Consider the following 24606-nt stretch of genomic DNA (forward strand, 5'->3'; position numbering starts at 1 on the left):
AGCCCCTCGAAAATCTTTTCTTCGAAGTATGAATTATCTCGACTACTTACTATTGAGCAAATAGTATATAAAATTCAAATATTTCATATGTGATCGCTTCATTATTTTATCACACTAATATGCAATATCCAGTTTCCGCGAGAGTTTTACACAAACAATCAATATTTAAAAATTCTTTAGAAGATTCACTAGTAACCAAAAAAAAACACAAATCCTATGGAAAATATATCTATTTACAATTTTGTACATGTTTATAGTATATTTAAAAAATTACAACTAATATAAAAACCAGGCATTATTAAAACTGTACATTATTCAAATTATCTTCACCTCCTTCTGTCTTTGGATCTACTTTCAGATTTTTCATCATCACGATGTTTTGATTTTTTGTATTTGTCTCTATCTTCTCTAGATAAATACTTATCATCCCTATCTTTGTATTTGTCGTCTCTATCGTATCTGTCTTTTCTATCTCGTCTGTCATCGTATTTGTCTTTTTCTGTATATCTATCTCGATCCTCCTCTCTATATCTATCTTTTTCATATTTATCATATCTATCAATATAACGATCATTTTTAGAGTCTCGATCGTTACTGGGTGACCTCGATGACCTCCTACGATCCCTGAAAAAAAAATCTGCAATTACGTCCATAACTTAAATTAGCTTAAAAAATACAGTGGGGTTATCTAAAAATAGTAAGGCTACTAAATACTGAAAATAATTACTTTCAACTCATCAGAATATACTAAAGGTAAACTAAAAACATTGGATGTGATTTTATGTCAAACTAACCAATTTGAAATTTTCCTAAAATTGGTAGGATGTCTGCTAATAACAATGTTAATATTTTGAATACATTCCTGATCTATATTGAACACACTGCTTACACAGGTAAAGATAACAGTTCACCTTCAATCTCTGAAGACAATAACTGGGTTATCGAAACGAGTGTCAGACAGTGTAATTGTGAGTATTGGTAGTGTCGACAGTGTGCTCAGTATGAATATCACAAACGGTTCCAGAAATTCGAACTTATTTCTGAGCAATGTTGCAAATTTATAAAAAACATAATATTGAAACTAGCTTCAAACTACCAACTCATATGTTGAGCAACTGGGTTAAAAAAAAGTGAAACTATTTACATCACCTTCTAGCTTTATAACGTTTAATGATGATTCTAAACTCAAAAATTATAAATCTAATGAAACATACCTTTTTTTAGATTTTGTTGGTGGGGTGTTGCTTCTTGATCTGGAATAACTTTTCCTCTTATGGTTCTTCTTATGATTCCTACTTATTGACCTACTTCTGGATCTATGCTTTTTTGACCTCTTCTTATGTTTATTCTCAGGAGAATGAGTAACTGATCTAGATCTTGATCTTGAACGTTTATCATTTATAGATGGCACAAAATGACTCCCAGAACGGCTATAATAAAAAAATTTTTCGTAAATAATGCCAGTAAAAATCTACATTCACTGATTTTATAACCACCTGCACAACTTTCGACATTCTTGATTAAACATGAAGAAGTGTATTTATTGATTCGGTATTACAAATTTAGGTCAACTATGTTTTGTAACAATGCGATTAACCGATTTATTGCTCCATAAAATCGAATTAAGTAGAACACTGTATACACGCTACGATAAATTGAAACGATTTCTTGTCAAATGTCACTTACTCAACTGCGCTGAGGAATCCAGAAAGACTTTCAATCATGGAGGAAGTAATGTTGTAGGTTTTTAGAGAAAAATGTGAAGTCGCGAAAAACAAAAGCAGTGGAGTTACGAGTGGTTGCTAAAGAGAAAGGATTCCTCTCATTTAAATTATTGAAAGAATGAACGAAATAACTGGCGAAAGTATTTGAGAATGGACCTAACCTAACCTATTTTGAGCTGCTAAGTTTAGTTTCTCAGTTTATTACAAATTGTAGAAACAGTACCATGTTATGAGGAAAGTGGTATCTCCCTACGAAATACACAACAATGTAATGTCTATCTACCGACGGATCAAACTCCTTGAGTTTTTCTGTTTGCATTTTTTTTTCATGATTACAATAACAGTCTGTCAGGAAATAACTTTGATAAACCTTTCAGCGCAAAAACAGATCGTATGGATAAAGGCCTATTACACGTTGCAACATATCGTTTTGATTCCCAGAAATTGATGCCGGCTGGATTCAACCATGCAATCCAACTCTGATACCAATAAATTGGTACGTCATGTTTATACACAACGTTAAATTGCTACAACTTATTGTATCATGTAAAACCCCCTTTAATGGCAGATTATTTTCCTCTGAAATATATTATTTGGAATCTGAAAGTCAAATACATAATTTACTATTATAGTTTTTAGAAAATATATTTACCTAATAAATCCTCCCCAGGCATTATGGGCTCCAGTTTTATCTTGACTTGGACTTGTATTATTATTCGGAGTATTATTCCCAGAACCTCTTGCTTTTGTTCGGGCAGCCTTATATTTTTCACACAATTCTTCTACTTTTTTCTCTAATGATTCTATATTTGGCTGGAAGTAAAAAAAATATATTGTAACGGATAGGTAAGTTATTCAATTAATCTTCTTTGCCATATAGATAGACGACAAAATATAAAGTTCCATTTCTCTATGAGCATTACAAGAGGCAATACCTGATTAATGTATCTTCCATAAGAGGTGGTTCAACCCAATAGCATCCATAATACACTGACATAATTCCTTTAGACTATTCACCAAAGAATCAATAGCGAAACATTGTTTATAGAAGAAAATCAGACGTATCCACATAATATTTTAAAATATGTCTTGAGAATATCAAAAATCAACTGGCAATTTGTAATAAAGTGAATGCACAAGACAACGTTGTGAGCATTTATTTTATTTATATATGTATATATTTACCTATATGATTACATAGTTATCGAATATAAGATTGATTAAAATTTTTAAAAATAAGTTTTTTTGTACGTTTTGTACAACAGATTGATTCGTGTAAAAATAGGTGGAAAGGTAATTTTTTGTCCAGTTTAAATTTTGTATTTCTTCTTTAAAAAAAATCCAATTTGTTTCTGAAAAATTGGACTTTTTTGGATAAAATGTTTTGATAAAAATTTCATTGCAAAAAATATCGAGTTCTAGCAACTTGTGATGGGGCTCATTTTTTGTTTATATGTATATTTACAAACAATTAAAAAATATATGCATATTTATGAAAAAAAAAAATTAAAAAAATGTATTTTTTTGAGATATTTTCTAAGAATTCTAGAATTCACTTTAATTTAGCAAAATTTTAGAAATATGAATACCAACAGGTTTATAGTCCACGTACGAAGTGACTTAACATGACTGAAAGCAATAAAAATAAGGTTAAATAGATTTTCTTTAAAAAAGTAGAAGACTATTATGAAGAACCTAGATTAATATATTCGAGAGCGGACAACAGGGGGGAGAGAAGTGGATGAATGAAAATTGGGAAAAGCGTATATGTAGGTAACTTACTTTAGGTCGAGTGTAGAGTTTCATTATCCTAATGCTAATATCACGAATTTCTTCTTCAGTCGCGCCAAATATTGAAAACCATGATGGATTTTTCGGCAGGGGCAGTTTTAGTTTCCTAGCAGTTAAGTAAATACACGCACATGCTACTGTTTCAGGTTGGTGTCTTACAAAAATATCAGTCCTCAATGAATCGTTCATGTAGTTCCATGAATATTGCATAAGTTTTTGGTGATTGTGATACCCAAGCACTTGAAGATACATCACAATAATCTGAAATATTTTCAATTATGTATATAAAATATAATTCAGTCAAATTCAATTTCTAGTGATACAACATTTGAATTATTAATAAAGTGGTTTACAACATAAATGAATATTTTTCTGTTGTGTATAAAATTTGAGAAACAATGTTTCTTACCTTATGGGGGTGTTTAATGTGTACACAGAAGCCTAACTCTTTCAACACTCTTCTTTCTGCTTTTATAATCAAGTTTTTAAGATGAATGTAGTTTTGATCCAGAATAACCGGTTGAATTGGCCTGTAGGATAAAACAATAGACATAAACGGTATGAATTTTTTTTAAATCAGTCACTTGAACTCAAACTTTTCAATTAAAGTTGCGAATCCTATATTTTCCCAACAGTCAGGAGTATTATTCAATTCAGGGCCAATAATTCAACATTTTTTGGAAAATTCATATAACTTATCTACTACAAATACTAATAAAGGAAAAAATAAAAAATTCAGAAATACACAGGGTCAGAATTTAATAATGGACAGCCTTTTCGATATGAATTGTCAATCTTAGGAAAACTGAAAAATTTTATTCTACTAAATAACTTTAGATTTGAGCCCTAGGTTGAATCACAAATATTTTATGAGAACCAAAAGGATACCCATTATTACAAATCAATTCCTACATGTACATATTTATAAATATTCTCTTAATAATATTGGTTCTCTTAATGATTTACAAAGAAAATCTGTTTCATAATCTATGTCAATACAACTAGAGCACTCTCCACTCACTACATGAATACAAATTATGTTGTCTTAATCATAATTATACGAGGTTTGTCGTAAAAGTATCGAGTCTACCCTTATATTTCCTCGTGGGTATTATTCTTTATCATCCAGTGGGTAACTTCCTTCAAAATAGATCTCATTTTATTCAATAACTCGTTTTCACTTCCTCAAGCAGTCCCCTAAATCAGTTTAGTGCATTCTTATTAATTTCAACCATCTCTTTGTCATCCAATCAGTGTCTTTGAATGGCATTTTTTACAAGAACTAAAAATAACAAGAAGCTGTAAGACTATCCAAAGCTGTGGCCGTTTTCTACTGACATCTTAAAACAATTTTTTCAATACTTTGAAATAGTATGTTGTGAAGCACAACTTAATACTCAAAGAAAACAATTGAATTTGTTCGGAGTTTTAAACACTATTGAGTTTCTAGATTATAAATTAGACAATCAAAGCAGAACTTGATGTGATTGTATGTATGTAATTCAAAGTGTCATATACACTTGTGTCTTGCTGAGGCTCTGGGAATCCTCAGAGTTTACAGCTGATCTATTAGTTCCTCTTAGCAAGTTCAGAATGTGAAATGGCTAGTTGCAAGAGATCTTCATATACTTCCAGGTAGTTCTGGAAAAAATTTGGATTCTACAATAAACTCTGCTCAATATAGAGTCTTCATGTGGCTAATGAGGCAGCAGTGTCTCCATAAGACTCCTGTTAGTATTCGTTTGATGTAAAAATGTTGATCTAATTTTACAAAATGTAAAGAACGAATCAAAAGTTACGTTCCACACACATCCAGCCAGTAATTGTGCACACAGAGTTCTTGAACTGGTAACACCCACTGAGTTTTGACATGGAAATACAAAAGTAAGCTAGATACTTTTGAATAAAGCTTCGTACATCTAAATAACTAACTTATGCACATTTGTAAGTGTAGAGTTTACAGTAAAATGTATACATGTGGATATAATAGTGAATAAATTTAATTTTAAATAAAAATAAGAAAAAAAATTACGATATTTTTCAAAAAATTGAAAATTAGACAATTTTTTATAATCATCATTTCTCACACTTAAACAATTAACTAATCACTTTCCGGCAAGTATCAACAGGTATCAAATTGTGTTATAAGGAAAAGGGGAACTAAATTTAACTACATTGTGACAAATTATCTCCAAGAATTTTTGTGTGGAGTTGTTGAAATAATTTGAATGGAACTTTTTATTAATCAGACATACATGTTAAAATCCTCCCGTCCTATTTTTGAAATTATCTCATTCAATCTGCTTAATAGTATAATGTAAAGGTGAAAATAGAATATTTAGAAATATTAAAACAATATTTTATAATTTTTAATTGGACACAAAGAATTGGAAACATGATTACATTTTACAATTTGTTTTTCCTGTAACTGAATCAGTGTTACTTTTTTTTATTTATATCAAATGTTTTAACCAATAGGGTCATTAGTACTTCATAATGAAAAGTGGAATATGGCCAGATAGTAACATTTTACTTAATATTTTGACGTCCCATGGAAAATTGATAAATAATAGTTGTGTATCTTTTATAAAGCCACACTGGACTCCTATTCCTTCTCTACATGAGGAGAAATGTAATCAGACCGCGTGAACTTTGTAGAAATTTACTCCATTGTTGCTATAAACCAAGAAAAATGAAGATAAAAATATCTCATAAAGTTACATCAACAATAAATCACAAGGATAACAGTTTTTTTTTCACAGAATAGAGTTGTAAGTGCACTCAAACGAACTGAAATCTCAAAATAATGTTCATACTCTACAATCAAAAATTATGGTAAAAATTTAATGTTGTAACTATAATTTACAGAAAAAATTCTGAATTAAATTCAAAACATTTCTAAAATAAACGGTAACTGTAACCAAAATAGTAACTGAGCACAAATAGAGAAAATCAAAATAAATTTAACAAAAAAAATATTGAATTTGTTACAATTGGAAGTATCAAGCTTCCTACCAAACAAAATAAAAAATTTAAAATTATACACGTTCCGTTTTGACGCCTTTGTAAGTACTTTGGTTTTAGCTTAATGGAAATAAGTTTCTTTTGCCTAAAAATTTAGTTTCTTCTGGTTAAAAATTTGCACGTTCGTTCAAAATTATATAATAGAATACTAATCTTCCTAATGATGCTTATAGTGAAAGATACAAATCATATTCGGAAACCTTACACGTAGGGTGAATATATTTGAACAAAAATTGGAAAAAACACAAATTTCAATCCAAGTGCCGAATAACAAATTCATATTATAATCAACAAAGGAATTAAAACGAAAATGAGCCAGAAAATATACATGCTTAAAAGTATAACTTGCAATTATTATCAATACCGTTTTTGAATGAGCAAAAAACTTATCACAAAAAGTGTATATTAATAACAAAAAATTTTCCAAACAATATTCAAGCTATTGGAAAGAAAGTCAAGCAGAAATAAAAATATTAGTAACATATATGACTAGTCCTGGTATAAGAGTCAAATGTATAAAGCAGAGGCTTATCCATTTTTGTATAGCTCCCAGAACATTATCATCGGAATTAACATCACATTATTCTGGAATTGTGAACAGAATATTACGAAATATTTAAATACTGGGATATAAACAGACAAAATTAACAACTGAACACACCAGTCTGATAAACAATAAAATTGGAAATATTGTGAAGTCTGAATCTACCGAATACTCTAAACTAAAGGAAAGCGTGACTATAAGAATTGAAAAATTGTCAGACTATATTGCGACATGGTATTCTTCACCTATATTCATTTGCACAATAGTCACTCAGGTATTTCCATGCATATTGAATGAATTAAAGTTAGAATTTATGGAACCGTTAGTGATATTCATACTGAACCAACTACCACTACACCTAAGCTCACAACTAGTTTTTCCAGATATCACTTTGAGTGCTGATGGGTCATCTTTAAAAGAGATTAGAAAGTTATATGCGAGATTAAGTCTATTATTAGTTTTTTCTCATACATAATCAAGTATTAAAAATATAAAATGACACGTTCTGTGATTACCTCTTATTTAACATTACTAATTTTTAATTGTGCTTTGGATTTGTAAATTACCAATACTTTGCAATCAGGTTGGAAAGTTTTCAATGGAATAATATCTCAGAATAAGAATAAGTGGGTGGATAAATATGTGGTTAAGGAAAAAATATTGTAAATCTGGAAAAAATTAAGAAAATATCTTTACAGCAATTATAGAAGTTATTATTACTAAAGTAGGGAGATAAACAGAATCAATTAATAAACCATAAAGAGATCAAGATATTAAAAACCGGAAATGATTGAGTATATAAAAAGAAGGAAAAAGTGGTTATCAAAATTAATGGGAGAGAATTTGGATATTTTAGTTTAGAAAATCGAAATAAGAATGAAATATCAAATTAAACCACAAGAGTACAGCTAACAGAAGAGTTCAATATAACAAAAAGAATCAAAATTCTCAATAATATATTTAAAAGATCAAAATTAAATGAGAGATTATGTGGATAAAAAAGATTTCAAATAAAAAAAATACAGGTAATGGTGAAAGACAAAACCTAAAAGTAAATTTAAAAAAAAACTTGAAACACAATATATCAAGAAGTTCATTTTATTCGGTGATAACAGTAATAAATTATTTAATTCATATCCACAAATTCATTGGAATTATTTTCAATCTAGTGCTGATTTAAAAAATAGATCTTCCAGTATTATTCATTTTTTTTTCAACATAACTATGTAATTAAACACAACACGATTGTTTATTATTATTTTCTTATCGGGAATTAAAATTGTAAATGGGAATATAATAGAATGTTATGGAACAATGAAGAGGAAAAATTCAATAGATTAAATTTATTGATTGAATGAATATCTTTTTTTATGTTGTAGTATCTGCATTCCATATGATTATAATCATTTCCGTTTCAATTTTTAAATGTATATTTAAATTTAATGGTTAAAATAATAAAATGGTGATTTTTCGTAATTGAATCAACATTTTGACAACACATAAAATAATTAACATACATTTCTATCAGTTTTTTAGTATTATTGAAAATATTTATCTTTGGATTGTATCAGTGTCAGTTTTTCCTGAAATATAATGTTAACTTCAAAACTACATTTATCAGTAAATTTATCTAAATGGAATAATGAAATCTAATGTGTCTTTTAATGTCTGTTCAAATTAACCAAATATAAACTGATATACTGCCATTCGCTCTTTTTCTTGCTTACAAACATTTCTCAACAAATTACAAATTTTACAATTAAGCAAACGTGAATATATTCTAAAACTCATCACAATAAGACGCGTTTAGATATATCAACGAGGGTTCAATATTTGGTTCCAGAAACATCCATACATTGATAATATAGAAAATTCATGAACTTCCCATGTCAAGAACTAAAGAATTCATCAAGATATCAAACACAAATAAATCATCAAAATAGAAGAAATAAACTGATTGTATGTAAGAAAATCCCGAATATCATAGTTATTGTAATATGGAACCAAAAATTTGTACTACAATAAAACATCTTAGGGAGTGTTAATAGATCTCAAATTGAAACAGTTCAAGAGTCAATATAAAAAGCATCGTAAAAAATTAGAAACCTATGCGAATCATCTAATAGTGAGACTAAAACGAAGATCTGAAAATTGGTAATTGAAAGGTCTTATCAACGGATAGTCATTAAACATAGTAAGTAACCCAGCCCAAAAAATATTTTTTAGATTCCTAAATTCTGATCAATGTTAGAAAATCTTGATAAAATAATTCTAAAAAATATAAATAAGTTGTTGAATAGAAATTTTAAGTAATCATATACAATTTTGGAGCAGGTTAAAAAGAAACTATCCGGATCCGATAATCAGCTTCTAAAAAAACAATTATGGTCAATATACGCCAGCCACATAACCTCAAAAGATACATAATGCATAAATAAAGTGGAATGTTTTTTTTTTCAAATTTGAAATCACATTATTTTCTCCTCACTGATTCTATCTCTACAAAAAAAAATTCCAGTTAATAGTTGAACTGGAAATAGTATGGTAAAATCAAAAAAAGCTACTCTATAAATCAAGCGTCTGAGCAAAAACTTTGAATTATATAGAATTTTTAGACTGTTCAAAATTTATACAGTCTGAATACTGGACAAACTCAAATATAATCTGTTTTCAGAACTATATGGATGAAACTTAAGAGGAAATTGATTGTATTTCAAACAAATAGGATCCAGCAAATGAACATAATATACTTTGAAACATACTATTAAACATGTTTCTGTTCGTTAGTTTTCTATTTTATTAACAAGTAACCAATAAGTCCTCAAATAGATAAATGTTCTAGGTATCCAATTGTTTCAGTTAGTGGAAGTGAGCTCCATGCTTAATATACTTCCTCAATATTAATTTGGACAAATCATTCAGAATATTGAAAATAAAAATATCTTCCATCCTTCTTATAAACAATACCATAAAATCTAAAGCAGTTGAAGTTCTAGTTTGATATCACTAAACAAATGATCATGATCAATTTTAAATTTTATCAAATTATTCAATCTTCAAAAACCTAATAATAGTGCGACTAACTAGTACCAAGTAATGTTTTCTGATTCACTTCTCGAGTTATACAATTGTATAGTATAGGAAACATAAAAGTTTTTTAGAAAAATCTCTAAATTTACTGAATTATGTTCACAGACTTAGACTGAAGTTAATTGGGTCTGGAAATGAAAATTGTGTGGCAGTTTTAGCCCAACAAACGGAATTCACTGCCTGTCTAGTATTATAGTTAAAGTAGTAGTAGTTTACATTTTCAAAGGACCATTAATATAATTATTATAATTTTACATGTAAAATGAAACAATTAAAAAAATATACTTGCAAAAAGATGTGAGCGGCTGTTAAGTTCACAAATTTTTTTATAAATTTTTATACTTTTCAAATGCAAAATTAAATTTCATAATTTTTATAATGTTGAAATATAAGGTTAATTCCAAAAGTATCGAGCCTACCTTCAATCTCTAGTTCACTTCTATCTTTATTTTCACATGAGCAACATCCTTCAAAGTAGTTCTTATTTGGTTGAGGCGTTTTCACTTCCTGAAGTCACATTACTTTCAGCTGTTTTGCCTTTCTCATCTTACCAGTGTCTTTTTAGCAGCATTTTTTATCAGGGAAAGAGCTAAAATATCGGGACTCTAACAGAGGATGCGGAAGCTTATTAAAAGCTTTGTTAAATACTGTGACATGGGTTTTGATTAATGATTTGTGGCATTGTCAAGGTAAAGCAGACAATCAATGCTTATCTAAATCTGGCATTTTCTTCTGACTGTATACTGTAATATTTTCATTACTTCTATGTAATATATGTAGTGACTGTGTACACATCTTCATAATCAAAGAAAACAGTCAACACAGTCTTCACTTTGCTCCAACTTTGACGTGGTATTTTGTGGTCTTGGCAATTCATTCTTCCACTGTGAAGATTTTCATGATCATAGCTGTAACCCCTTGATTCATAATCACTAGAATAATAAATCTAGATTGAAACAGAAATTCGTTGATGTAATTTTTCCAACATTTCTAACGAAAAAAAAAAACTGTCCGACCTGTAACTGCGCTGGAGATACTTCCGAGATGTTGCTCGGATGTTTTGACGTGAAGATATGAAAGTGGGGTTGTTACTTTTGAAACAAACCTCGTATTATGTAAATAGATTACATAACTAAACAAACATACTTTTCTGGAAAAGGGAATAAATAAATCAGTATAATTTAATGTCCCATTAAAAATTCCATACCTTCCAATTTTCTTCTAAAGCCAAATGTCCTATACAATAAACAAAAAATTATTTTTAGTTTCAGAGATAATTAACGAAATCATCAGCAACTGTTAGGTTCACAAATAGTTAAAAGATTAGTTTAAATGTATGCCTCATTCCTCTTATATCTATGATCCAATCTTAGATCAATGATTGTATTGGATGCTAAGTTAATATATTAATTTGCCTTTACTAATATTTATTGGAAGGTGCGGAACTCCACGTGAAAGGTATATCTAAAATCAACAAAAGTGATTTGTGACTGAATATAAAAATATATAATCTATGCATCCTACTCATAGAGTATGGATCACAAAGTCAGTTTTTGGTTGGGCACTTGGTTACATTGTAATTTTGGTTACAGCATATAATGTGTTTCACATTTGAAATAAAAACACCTTCATATTTTCGGTCTACTAGGAATTAACAAATAATTTTTATATTGATTTTCTGATTCTTTTCAGAAATATCAAAAACATTGTTCAGATTAGCAGACTCCCATATACAGTTTCGATGATCCTATTCCCATTTTCATTTTTTTTATTTTGATTTATGTATAGAAATATTTCAAGTTTTTCATTCCAATTTAATACTCAGTGTGAATTAAAAAGTTAAGATAGAAATTTTTCTTATTCTATCTATCAATTTACATTATTATTATTAACAATGAAATGTTAGGTATATCAAACTGGGGAATATATGTACAGATTTATTGAATAGAATACATCCAAACTACAATTTTCTGCAGCTTAACCTCCAATAATCTCTTTATTTGTAACCAAAAATTTTGATAAACTTTTGGACACAAATTAATAAAAAAAAAGGTTAAAATGAAGATTCAAGACAAAATTCAATATTTAAAATTGACGAATCTAATGTTTTTTCAAACATAAAAATTGAAATAAAGATAAGAATCGAGAAACTATCTACAGGACAATAGAAGTAGTAACAACTACTTTTCAAGGAAGAAAAATAGCTTACATTTCAAAAGTATAATTCCATTTAAATAAATCAGTACAAGAAAATATTGATATGTCGTTTATGTTTGAAACTCAATTCTCATTTAGTTAATAAAATAACTCCAGCATTTACAATTATATTAAAAAGTGGCTCAAGTATAGAAAAATATTTTCAGATTAAGCTCCTATCAGCACAATAAGTTGCATACTCACAATTAATTCCACTGTTAATTGGAACTTAATTTTTTGCCTTCAGAATGTTTAATTACAATTTGGCTTCATACCTTGAATAAAATTTTCTCTATTAACATTTTTTCCCAACTTAGGTATTGTTTTATAGGTATTATGAAATCACAAAAAGTATAAGTTATTAAGCATTAGCCATCTTCTTTTCAATTGAATGCTTGAAATAGTCTGGTAAACATAAAGTTGTTCATCATCTTTGACACGATTATAAAATATCCAGTTTCCACACATATTGTACATTATAATATTACAACAAACTATGCTAAATAATTCGTACTATGAACTAGAGCAGAGGTCTCCAAACTTTGAAGCCTTCTGGTAAGAATAATTTTTTTGGTATGTTCCAAGGACCAAAAAAATTTTTCTGCATCGTCCTTGTGTCGGTTTAGGAAATAGTGAATGAATTGATTTTGAGGTCGAAACTTTGAGTGCTTTAAAGATAAATTTCAATACTCGTTTCTCAAACTTTGATGGCAAATGAAATCCTTTTGATTGTGCATTGAAGCCCTGGCTCAGGAAATCCAAATCGAAATTATTGATTTACAGAGCAGTGATATGTTTGAAAACAAATATCAAAATTCATCTTTGTTGGATTTTCAAGTCTTCTGCTGGAACAATTTGAGAATTTGCATAAATTTGCTTGTGGGTTATTTTTGGTACTATGTACCTGAGTGAGAAAACGTTTTCTAAGATGAAGTACACAAAGAATATTTATAGATCTAAATTGACTGAAGAGCATCTTAAATTCTTTTAATAATCAGTACAAGTAAATTAAACCACAACTACAAAGATTCCATAAATCTCATTAGAGTTTTCTGTATCATCAAAGTTTTACCTTGCAAGTACATAAAACTGAGTAATTATCAAAATAGTAAGTAACAGCAGTAAAACATTGGCTGTTGCGAGCTAGATTGATGACATTAATCTTTAATCTGTCGTGGGCCCAATTTATGGTACTGGCAGACCTTAATTTGGAGACCCTTGAACTAGAGTGTATAAAATTGTGCATTTCACATTTTTTGTATATCTTAGAAAAATAAACTGCAAGGTCGATAAATTCAAATATATATAACAAAATTGAGGTAGAATAATATAAATCTAAAACATTGCAGAAATAGGTTAAGTTGTAGTTATTAAAATTAAAAATATTAATCTTGCAAAACATATTTAAATCATAATAATGAATCACATAAAACAAATCATCAAAAACAATATATTACATAAATAGTTATTATCTTGCATTAATAATTAACACTCCAATATTTTAAATTTTTTTCATTACATAATTTCAAGATTATTGGAAACTCTTTAAAACCAATCAGATTTTGTTAGTTTTATGAACCCTGTGTAAATATCATCAAGAACAATTAATAATAAAAGTGCCTTACATTACCTTAAACATAGTAGATACATAAATATTTAACAATCTCCTCAATAATCCTCATTCTGTTGAAAGTCCATTTGTCGTAAATTAAAATTATTAAGAATCCAAAAAATGTTGAAGTTTTACTTTGAGAATACTTTGACCGTCTATTTAGGATGATGAAGGTATACATGTGGATGTATTCATGTCTGGTGGTCTAAAAATGTTCCACTCAGCTTCATGAAGATTCACACAGAGGCCCATTATGAGCCATTTATTGGAGCCTCTGTAAATTAACAATGGTGTTTAAATAGTGCTTTTATTATTATCAATAACAAAAACCAAGTAATCGTTATTGTACATTATAATTTTCTTCATAAAAATTGAGTCCATATCTAGTACTATTCAAAGAGTCAATATCAACAACCTTAATCACTGGGTAAACTGCCATTTTTAGTTTTAATGGCAGAGAACATTCAGAAACAAACTGTAGTACTATATCAAGTTCAATTCAGCAATGGACAGGATACTTTTACATTAAATCAATATAATTTCAATCAATTCTTTTATATTCTATGTATTTAATAATTTTATTGTCATTGATTGTTAATGTGAAAATAGCCTTTATAGTTTGCCCTTCAAAAGTTCAATATAATACTCCTGACTGATCAAAATTGCCTAACATTAAGCAAATAAATATAAAAATTACAATTATTCAAAGGTTATTAAACGATTTGAATTCAATAACAAGAATACTGATACTAAAACTCCTCCTGATAACTACCTTTTGGAAAAATAATATTTACCTTAACATTTTGCTGGTTTTACAAAATATAAAAAGTTACCAAAAAGGAAATATTCCTCGGAGGGAAAAAGACGATTTTCATTCTCTAACAAAACTTTTTCCTAAATATGTTGAGAGAAACATTGAAAAAAAAACAGCAGAGTTCAAGTTGACTGAAATAAATTTAAGAGCAACTTTCATACATGCCACTTAGCGGAATTACATTTCCTATAAAATAATGTAATTTATATGTTTTCAATAATAAACAATAATCAGTTGAAATACAGTCATTAAATTCGACAATTATTTTTTATTTCTTCTAAAAAAATAATTATAGCAGAGATTGGATCAGATCTACAAGCAGATGAATTAATTGTTAGGGCAAAATGAAATAAATAAAAAAAAATTATATGAGGTAGGCTCACTCTCAGTTCTTTCTTCTATCTGTGTTACATTAGATTTTTTTGTGGGTCAAAGACTTAAGTTTAGAGGCAGAATGGCATTTTTCCACTACTGCCCATGGAAAAGGACCAAGTGACACTTGCTGCAAAAGCAAGCCTACAATGTCTATATGACGACCAAATTCTAACACCTATCCAACTTTATGAATGGGCAATTGAAAATGTATGGCATTAATTTCATCTTCTCCACATAAGATGAGTATTTTGAGTCTCAAAATTTCTAAATAACCGTTTCAGCCAAGCAATAACTATTAAGGGAAGACATAATATCTTGCTTTTATACCTGCAAATTGTGTCAAGTGTAGTAAAAATATTCTCTGAAGATACAACTGAGGAAACAGTGACTATCCAAAAGTGCCTCAAAAAAGTACAAATGACAGAAGTTTTTAGATAGAAAACAGCTATATATGACTAAAATTAATAGCTGACATATGAGTTTGATGGGAATAAATAACATGTACTATAAGTGACATGTTGCTGGTTCTTCGTCAACCACCGGATATATTGTGGATACCACTGACAGTTGTACGTTATTAAGTTCATACCACTAAAACACACCAAATCATCAAGTTCTGAATAACACTTGCCTAAGATGTACTGTTAAAATTTATGGATTATAGTAAAGAAATCTGTAGTCTGACTAATAGTTTCAAAAATCTTTTTAAGCCTCCCAATTTGAAATTTTTAGAACCAAATACCAAAAGTATAAATTATTTATAGGATTTTTTTGAAGAATTTTCAAAAATGCACTTTTAGGAAAATCGAAATTTTGAATTGATAAAATTCAAAACTGACTAAAAGGACACCACTCCCATCTCTCTAGCTCAATTAGAAGAAAAGCAATGGTGATTTCAAAGTATGTCAGTTACATTTTTTTTAATGGATTTTGGGAAACTTCACATAGCCTTAATTCTGAAACTGTTTCAAGATATTTGAAAAAATAATAAGCATTATTCTTAATCTCTATATTTTTACTGATTTCATATGGAATGATCCAAAATAATAATTATAACTTTTTTACTTCTAAACCTTTTCACATTTTTTTCGTGATGATTAATTATTAGGTCTCTTTTGATAGAAAATTAATACAAAATAACAAGTAGATATTTGACCTACTTTGGTCTTTATCAAAAGAGACCTAAAATCAAGATAAATCATTAATAAAACAAAATTATATTTTAGATGCACTAAGTGGCACATATATAGTATAAGAGCCCTTATATCTTTAAAATAAAGAAAATATGGTATTCAAACCAAACATATAAGTCAAAATTAGGAAAATATGTCTATTGTATTGAAGAAAAATCTGTACTTACTTGTTAGAGTTGACTTGCCGAATATGGGTAAAGACATTAATCACGTCTCTAACCCGTCTTGGTGCTTCCTCAATCTTGGAAGCTAAGCAGACACATGCCATTGCAGTGTGTTCAACAGGATGTCGTACAAGACTTTTGGAATAGTAAAATCTTTGTAGGAGAACTTGAGCTGTAGCCATTGCTACCTAAAAATATCGGCCAAATTATAAGTATTAAATATGAAGTATTTGGTATTTTGTGAATAAAGCATCCTTCAACATTTTATAATCTAGCAAAATATATGGCTGCAATGTTAACATCACATATTTTGATTGTACATAATTAAGAATTGTTAATTTCACTCTACTTCCTAACATGGAGCTATTGAATTAGAAAATTCAACTGAAAACTAAATAAGGTTTCTTCATATCCTTAAGATTTAAAAAGGATGGATTTTTCACAACTAGCTTGTTTTTAACTGTAAGACTTTAAAAATAACGGTAAAATTTTATTTTAGCTACACACAGCATTATATTTAATTTCCTACAGAAAAACGATTCAATGAAAAATTAGGATTTAAAACTCAAACTTACTTGTGGCAATTTAAGCAAAATACCCGCTGTTTGTATTAATTCACACCCATAAATACGTAAATCTGTTTCTGTATCTATACCAAGCCCATCCAATTGAGATGGAGTTGGTGAAAGTTTTTCCTCGGGAAGTAACTGATTTTTTAACGTAATTATCACGTTACCATATGGTTTAGAGACATTTTTGGTATTATTTGATATATTGTCACTTTTAGCAGACCCCATGTTTAGATTTGTTGAAAACGTACATTAAACGTTTTTATGATGACTCAACTTCCCAAAAACAATATGTCGGCTATTAGATTATACAAACTTCAGACTAAAAGTGATAGATTACTGACGAGAGTCTAAAGCGGAAATGATTCTTTTCAATACCACCACTTTATCAGGAAAGCCAACCAAATAATAACTGCTGCTACAATCCTTCTGCAGCATTTCAATCATATAACTCTTCTGTGGTAATACTATAATTTATAATTATAAAAAGAGGGAGAATCACACTTTTCAAATGGAATAAAGAATTCGAAATAATTCGAGTTTTAAAACAAGGAGTTGTACCAATTTATTTGAAAAAATACAGATAACTGTTTTTCTTCGAATTTATTAATGCTAAAGCGTGGTTTTATTATTCTGAATATTAAGTTGATGAACTGAAATTTTAAAATGTATTATTATGAATATCATTTTAAAGACTCTGTTATTTTTACAAGGGGCAAATCTTGATGATTTATAACATCCTGACTTTTATCTTATACACTTAACGTACATAAAAAAGAAGAGGAGAATAAAAATTAATAACACATAACCTTATTAAAATGATAAAGTCAAACTTCTAAGTTTTATTTTTGTTATATAGTTCAAAGAACTATTTATACTTACCAATGTCGCAAATTCTATTAATACATTTGATTCTCATTTGAAATGAATAGAGCGCTCCATGCTTCTAAAGAACTTAGTCGTCCGTTGCATTCTGCTGAAGCAATATTTTATAGACTTTTGTACAGAGTTATTTTCTAGTATATTGGACTATCTTAAAGACACAGTGGAGCATTTAATTATAGCCGGTTTAATTTACCTACTAACATGCATAGTTTTGTATTGGTGTATAAAAGTTTTCGGAATTATAAATTTCAATCGAGAACCAAGAAATTCAAAACGAATATTATTTGTTATAGCCCATCCTGATGATGAATGTATGTTTTTTGGTCCAACCATTCTGTACTTTACTAAAAAAGAAGACTGCACTGTTTATATATTATGCTTATCTACTGGTGGGTATAAAAAAATCATTGTAATATCACACTTGCACAATTATAGATTTCAATCCAATATTAAAGATATAAATAAAATATCAAGATACTAAAAATACTTATTCTATCCATTAGATTCTCATAATATTGGTTTTGTTAATAAATTTTATTACATATGAATTATTAGGTAGAAATTATGGAATGGGTGTAACTAGAAAAAAAGAATTATATAAAGCTTGTAATGAATTAGGAATACCCCCTCAAAATATTTTTATTCACAACCACACTCTTCTTCCTGATGCTATGGATGTTCGATGGCCCACAGATGTGATATCAGATATTGTCTTAAACTACATAGAAAGATTTAGTATAACAACTTTAGTAACATTTGATAGATATGGAGTATCTCTTCATAATAATCATTGCAGCATATACTATGCAGTGGCAAATCTTATTTTAGACCACAAGTTACCTAGGGGTGAGTATTAGGCATAATTAATAAACATGGGGAAATGAATAGATCTGATTATCATTTATTTTCAGGTTGTGGTGTTTATGTACTTGACAGTACAAATATTATTAGGAAGTATTGGTTGTTGATGGATATTCCTTTATCATTCATATTTTCTCGATTTAGGTAAGTTTTTTAGGAGTAAAAATATTTGCAAAAAAATTGATTTTGAAGTGGTTTCAATTTATGTTTGAATTTACTAGAGTTGTGGCATGCCTCATCATGCATTAATAAAAATTATTCTCCTATAGAAGGTGCATACCACATACAGTTTAAAATGTCTGACAAGCAGCTGCTGGAAGTTCTACCTGAATCACAACTAATTTCATAAAATCTTCCAAACTAATACTTCCTTAGATCTAATACTTCATCTGTAGTGTCTAACAATAGATTGGAAAACTGCATTTTGATGAATGTGATGATTCAGTGTTTGGTACAAAGTGACTTTGATTGCCTACATTCACAAAATCGATTTTTACTTGTCACTGGTGCTCTTGTCCAGTGTTCTTTGGTTATTAACTGTCTCACAAATCCATACCAGTGCTCTAGACCGAATAAGTTATATCACTACAAGTTGATATAAAATGGAACTTGTGGAAAGTCTCGCTCTACAAATACTATAAGAGCAGCTCATTCTTGGCTCATAGATTTTATATTTTCTTTGGTATTTTGGATGTTGTCTCCACCAATGTAAACAGCAAAATGGAGTCATAAATAATTTAAATTTTTCATAATTTTCTATTTTATTAGTATTGTGAAAATGAGGCTTTCTATCTAGTTAACACAAAAATCATATTTCAAAAGATGATTATTATTATTATATTATATATAATATATATTATAAAAAGATTTTTGACAATGATAAGTTTGAGCCTCTACTTGGTGGAGGTACATACCATAAAATATTTGGATGAAATTTAATTACAGCTTAATATAATTCTATTTTTCTCTTGATTTTTGATGGAAAATTGATTGTTGCAGATTCATGGTAGATATAGCAGATAGGTCATTAATACATAAAGCGATGAAAAAGCATGCTTCTCAAATAAAGTGGTTTCGATGCCTATATATGTACTTCAGCAGGTACATGTTGATTAATACATTACAACAGATGAACTTGGTGGATATAGAACTGGATTTGGAGATAGAAGATTGAAAAACCCTTTTCAATAAGTCGAATTAAAATTTCATGTACATTGGATATAGTTATAAATTAAGAATCAAGCATTTTAAATAAATATTGATACTTATATCCAAAGTGAAAATAAAATTGAGTTTTATAATGCATTATATAATTTTTATAACAGAAAAAAGATACATTAAATTACATAGTTCAAAAAAGGAAGAATCTGAATAATTCTGTTTATTTATATGTGGAAGCAGATCCGGACTGACCAGATCCGTAGGGCCCCTGAAGGATCTCATCAATTGTTGATGAAGAGTTCTTGATCAGTGAAGACAGTGTAAAACCTGCTATATTCTTTAATCTTATTTTACTATGGCCAATTGTTTTTCTCGAACCGGTCGTCCAATATTTAGTCAATCTGGGACTACATTAGCCTTTAATTGGCTCTCAAGATTTATACTATTCTGGGCCTGCACTGAAAGTTACTTATTTTAACACTTATATATTCTGGTGGACGTTTTCATTTATATTACTTTTATAATGGTAAGAAAAAATATGAAGTTTGGAAAATCCGTCTGACCTTTAATGCCTTTTATAATGTTTTTTATTAATATATACACATAGAGTACCTATTATTCTATAGCTCTATGTTTTGCTGTTTAAAACATGAAAAATAAACTTTTCATTCTTTCAGTTTAATTTTTATTATAATTTAAATTTAGCAGACCCTTTAAGTTAGCACGTAGATTAACTTACTTCGAAAGAATCTTCATAACAAATCCAATTGCAAGTACTTGGAAGAACTTTATTATCTCTCTTCATAGACTTACACCACTGTTTCCGTATTGTCTCTCCTTTTGTTAGCCATTCAGAGGAGCAACTCCTATATCAGTGCCAATTCAAACTAATCTTCCTCCTATAAAAAAATTCCCTTATTCCACCTAAAAATTATCCAACGATCTTTATCTCTCTCCTTTTAGCACTTTAATGAATATAGTTATCGGCGCTGAAGACGTAGCTTATCGGCCGAGCCGCTGCAAGGAAAACGTGTGGAGCGATGTATTTATTCGAATTTTCATAATTAATTGTGAAGTAACTGTGAATGCTAAAGAAACCAAATAAATTGCAAAATCAAGTTATAGAGTACCCGTTTCTATAACATTATAATACAAAGCTCTTTTTCAAGATGTGATACATCGAGTGAAAATTTTTAAAAAATTTAGGTAAGGGTACAGATTATACTAGAAAATTTAGGATTTACTATTTATGAAAGGGTATGTAGAAGTAAAAAGAATAATTATCATAATTTTTTATTTTCTAAACTTAAAGTATATTTTACAATTTTATCACTCAGATAATGTGTTGTTATTTCTAGGTAGATTTATATCATATCTAAAATGGTCATTTTCACTATAGTAATCAATTATTGTTCATAAATATTGATTTTTTTTTATTACAATGATCATATCAATTATTCGACAATATAATTTGTAAACATCTCCTATAAACCCTTTTTTATAAAAAAATTAAATCAGTATAAGTGATTAAAGTTTATTTACTAGTATCAATTTAATGGAATTTGGTTTTGTTTAATTATTCGCTTTTAACTTTAACTCAATTTTAGTTATTGCCCTCAATATATTGTATTTAAAAAAATTGAAACACCATCTTTGTAAAGATACCAATTCAAATATGACTATTTTGGATTTAATTTTAGTTCTTGTGTTGGGTTAAGTTAAAATATATGAGGATCTAAGGGCATACCAAAATTGTCTAATAAACATATATATCGGAAACCAGTGGTAATATTTTTTCTAAATTTTGTACACAGCAGCTTTCCAAAGAACTCAATTCAGTTAAAAAATATTTTCATTTATCTATGACTTTTGGTTATACACCGGATGTAGTTAGAAACGTCTCTGTTTATCGGGTTCCAACCGTCAATCATATATTCATCAATATGTTTCATGTGTATCCCTTAAGAAAAATTTACCAAAAACTTATACGGGGTATACTAATATAAGCAATATACTTTTTTAGACTGAAAACCTCATTTTTTCTGTACACAGAAAATAGTTTGGTTTTATTCTATCTAAATCAAATTATTTTTCAGAAACTCTTGTGTGATTTATGAATAAAATCTTTCAACTCAAATTTTCAGAAGAGCCTTACCAGTAGGTATTCAATGTACATGTTGACTAGGCTCATCAGGGTATACCTTGTCCATGTCTATACATTATTCAAACGTCTTTTATCGATTATCTGATGGCTTTCGATCATGTTCAAAATTAAGCAAATGTTAATTATGTTTTGATGGTCTTTGAGCCAAATAAAAAAATTATTCAAACATCATTATACTATTTATGTTTTCTTGGGTATAAAAATGGTATTTCTGGAATTTCACCAGTTTGTTGTAGATTATGAACCTAATTATTTTTTATCCAAATTTTAGTGAAAACCTATTACAATAAAATAAAATTAAATATCAATCATGGTCCATAGAAGAGCCTTTGATAAGGCGTTTTTTGATAAAAGAACTAGTGACTGGGTAATCCAGACTGGCTGATCGTTTCTTTCTCATTTGTGCTGCTAAAAGTTCTATTTCCCAGTTTTGACTGGAGTTTTCGTATTCTGTCGAATCGCAATCAGTCTCTTCAGGCTCAGATGTTTCTCCCGCTGTATCTGTATCTGAAATTTCAATAGCATATTACGTATTTTTTTCGTACAATGAACTAGGTTTTACTATATTGAAAATTGAAACGTCCAAATTCTATAGATACAACTAATATTTATATGGGATACAGGTACGTCTGGCTATCCCTGTTGATAATCTCTCAAACTTTCGGTTAACATGAATAATTATTAGTTCTGCATTAAAGATAAATTCCAAACATGTATTAAGTGATAAACAAAATGAACGCGAGCATGACACTCTTTAGACGTTCATAAATGTCAAAAATAGTTCAACACAATGAATGTTCCATAGTTTTGAGTTATGTGTCTTTTTAGTTAATTAGTTTTGGTCTTGTCAAAAGATAAAAAAGAAGAGGAGAGGACAGTGATAAATAACATGGTAACTTGTTAACCTGATAATGAAAGTACTGATAAATAAAACTTCAAGTAAATAAATATAGTTTTAATAAAAACAAGAAATTGAACAACAAAACATGGTGTCAGAAGTGGGATGCAGAGAAGTATGTAGATATCTCTAAAAACATGCTTAAATAAATCAAACATCCAGATGAACTATCATACTTGAAAAAATTGCATGCAATTTCTTGCAAGTTGTCTTGCACTATGTAAAGCGGTCTTTATAGATCTCTGCTACGAGTTCGAGAAATTTTTGCTGGCAAATTAATCTCCACATTTATGGACTTTTTCCTGTGATGTGATGTAAAATCCAAAATTTACGATAACAAACCGACGTGCCTAACACAATTAAAAGAAACATTCGCCATGAAATGGCAGCCATCACGGAGAATACCTGCTGAGCCACATAGGCAATTTTAGTGAAGTAATATTGTTTTACCTGTTGTGGATTCAACATCCAAAACTACATCTTGTTGAGGTAATGAAGAAGAAGAAGACCAGGTGTGAATTGGACGGGGTAGCTCTTCTAATTCTTCTTGTTCCTCATAAGATGGGTCTTCCCATGAGTTCTTTTCTTTACTTATTACTGTATCTAATGAATCCTGCAAATAAATTAGATTATGAGAAATGTATAGCAGCAAGTTATTAATAAAAGATATGTTACAATTCTTTTCTTCATCCCTAATCTGTATTAATAAGAGCTTTATTTGAAATATGATACTTACACTAGGTGTGAAAGAATCTTCATAAGTTTTTTTCAACTCTGAGATATGTACTTTGAGTTGCGAGATGATTTCATCTTTCGCCCTAATTTCTTCTTCTAATTTTTCGAATTTTTGTTGGTATTTTATTTGGACGTCTTGAAGGTGAGCACTCATTACTTGCTTTATAGCCATTAGGATGTCTGCGAAATATTGCTGTTCGTCTTCTAAAGAGCCTACAAAACATATATGTGTTAATTTTGTCTCTCGTTCGGGACACTTTATCTATACTGCGCAGGCTTCATGCGCGCAAAAGATGCGCAGAACTAACTGAAGCGCCCGGAGGAGAGAGAGAAACTGAGTATCACATATATGACGAAAACACAAACACACTTTAAGATATCCAGACAACCAAGAAGACTAGAGTGTATAGTCAATAAGATAACTCTTAACAAAAACATCAGGTGAGAGGATATATCATATATTTTATTTAAATATTCAAATGGATTTGCATATTAATAGTTTTGTTAAAATAATCATGACTTTCAAATAGGAATTAAATTTACTGTCCTACTCTAATAATATCTTACGCTGTTTTTAAAATCTTTCTATTTGCTACTAAAGCTCCACCATAATTTGCTCCCTTTCAACGGACACTTTTTTTATATATTGAGATGCTTCTTTTTACTTCTATCCTCCATACTATTAACGCATTCATCACCGTTACATTCAAGTACACGCAGTTAGCTAATCAAGTCTAAACTTCTTTTTGGGACAGCTTTATTGATGAAATGTATTGCTATTAGATATATTTCTCAAAATCAAAATT

The 24606-nt window shown here is 29.0% G+C and overlaps 3 protein-coding genes across 6 annotated transcripts in view; 1 reads left to right on the top strand and 2 right to left on the bottom strand.

Annotated features, from left to right (window-relative positions):
- Positions 1-214: 214 nt before the first annotated feature.
- LOC130893401 (cyclin-L1) lies at positions 215-17464 on the bottom strand. The gene is made up of 7 exons (XM_057799479.1): positions 17103-17464; positions 16531-16715; positions 3925-4045; positions 3507-3776; positions 2377-2537; positions 1215-1430; positions 215-624 (listed from the first exon to the last, which is right to left on the bottom strand). Exons 1-7 carry the CDS (start codon positions 17322-17324, stop codon positions 327-329), a joined length of 1473 nt encoding a protein of 490 aa, XP_057655462.1. The 5' UTR covers positions 17325-17464; the 3' UTR covers positions 215-326.
- A 419-nt stretch (positions 17465-17883) lies between these two features.
- LOC130893403 (N-acetylglucosaminyl-phosphatidylinositol de-N-acetylase) lies at positions 17884-20147 on the top strand. Its single transcript, XM_057799484.1, has 4 exons — positions 17884-18370; positions 18537-18827; positions 18893-18986; positions 19842-20147. The coding sequence occupies exons 1-4, from the start codon at positions 18037-18039 to the stop codon at positions 20014-20016; spliced, it is 894 nt and encodes a 297-aa protein (XP_057655467.1). The 5' UTR covers positions 17884-18036; the 3' UTR covers positions 20017-20147.
- Positions 20148-21282: 1135 nt separating this feature from the next.
- The window catches only part of LOC130893404 (uncharacterized), a 133228-nt gene continuing 129904 nt past the window's right edge, over positions 21283-24606 (bottom strand). For 2 of the 4 annotated variants that reach the window (XM_057799487.1, XM_057799485.1), the window contains 3 exons: positions 23802-24013; positions 23516-23678; positions 21283-22674 (listed from right to left, as the gene is read on the bottom strand). In XM_057799487.1, coding sequence (XP_057655470.1) covers positions 22472-22674; positions 23516-23678; positions 23802-24013 — 578 coding nt within the window. In that variant the 3' untranslated portion in view covers positions 21283-22471. The remainder of the gene's footprint in view (positions 22675-23515; positions 23679-23801; positions 24014-24606) is intronic. The other 2 variants (XM_057799488.1, XM_057799486.1) reach the window with 1 other exon arrangement.

This window comes from Diorhabda carinulata, chromosome 4, assembly GCF_026250575.1.
Source record: "Diorhabda carinulata isolate Delta chromosome 4, icDioCari1.1, whole genome shotgun sequence".
Lineage (NCBI taxonomy): Eukaryota > Metazoa > Arthropoda > Insecta > Coleoptera > Chrysomelidae > Diorhabda > Diorhabda carinulata.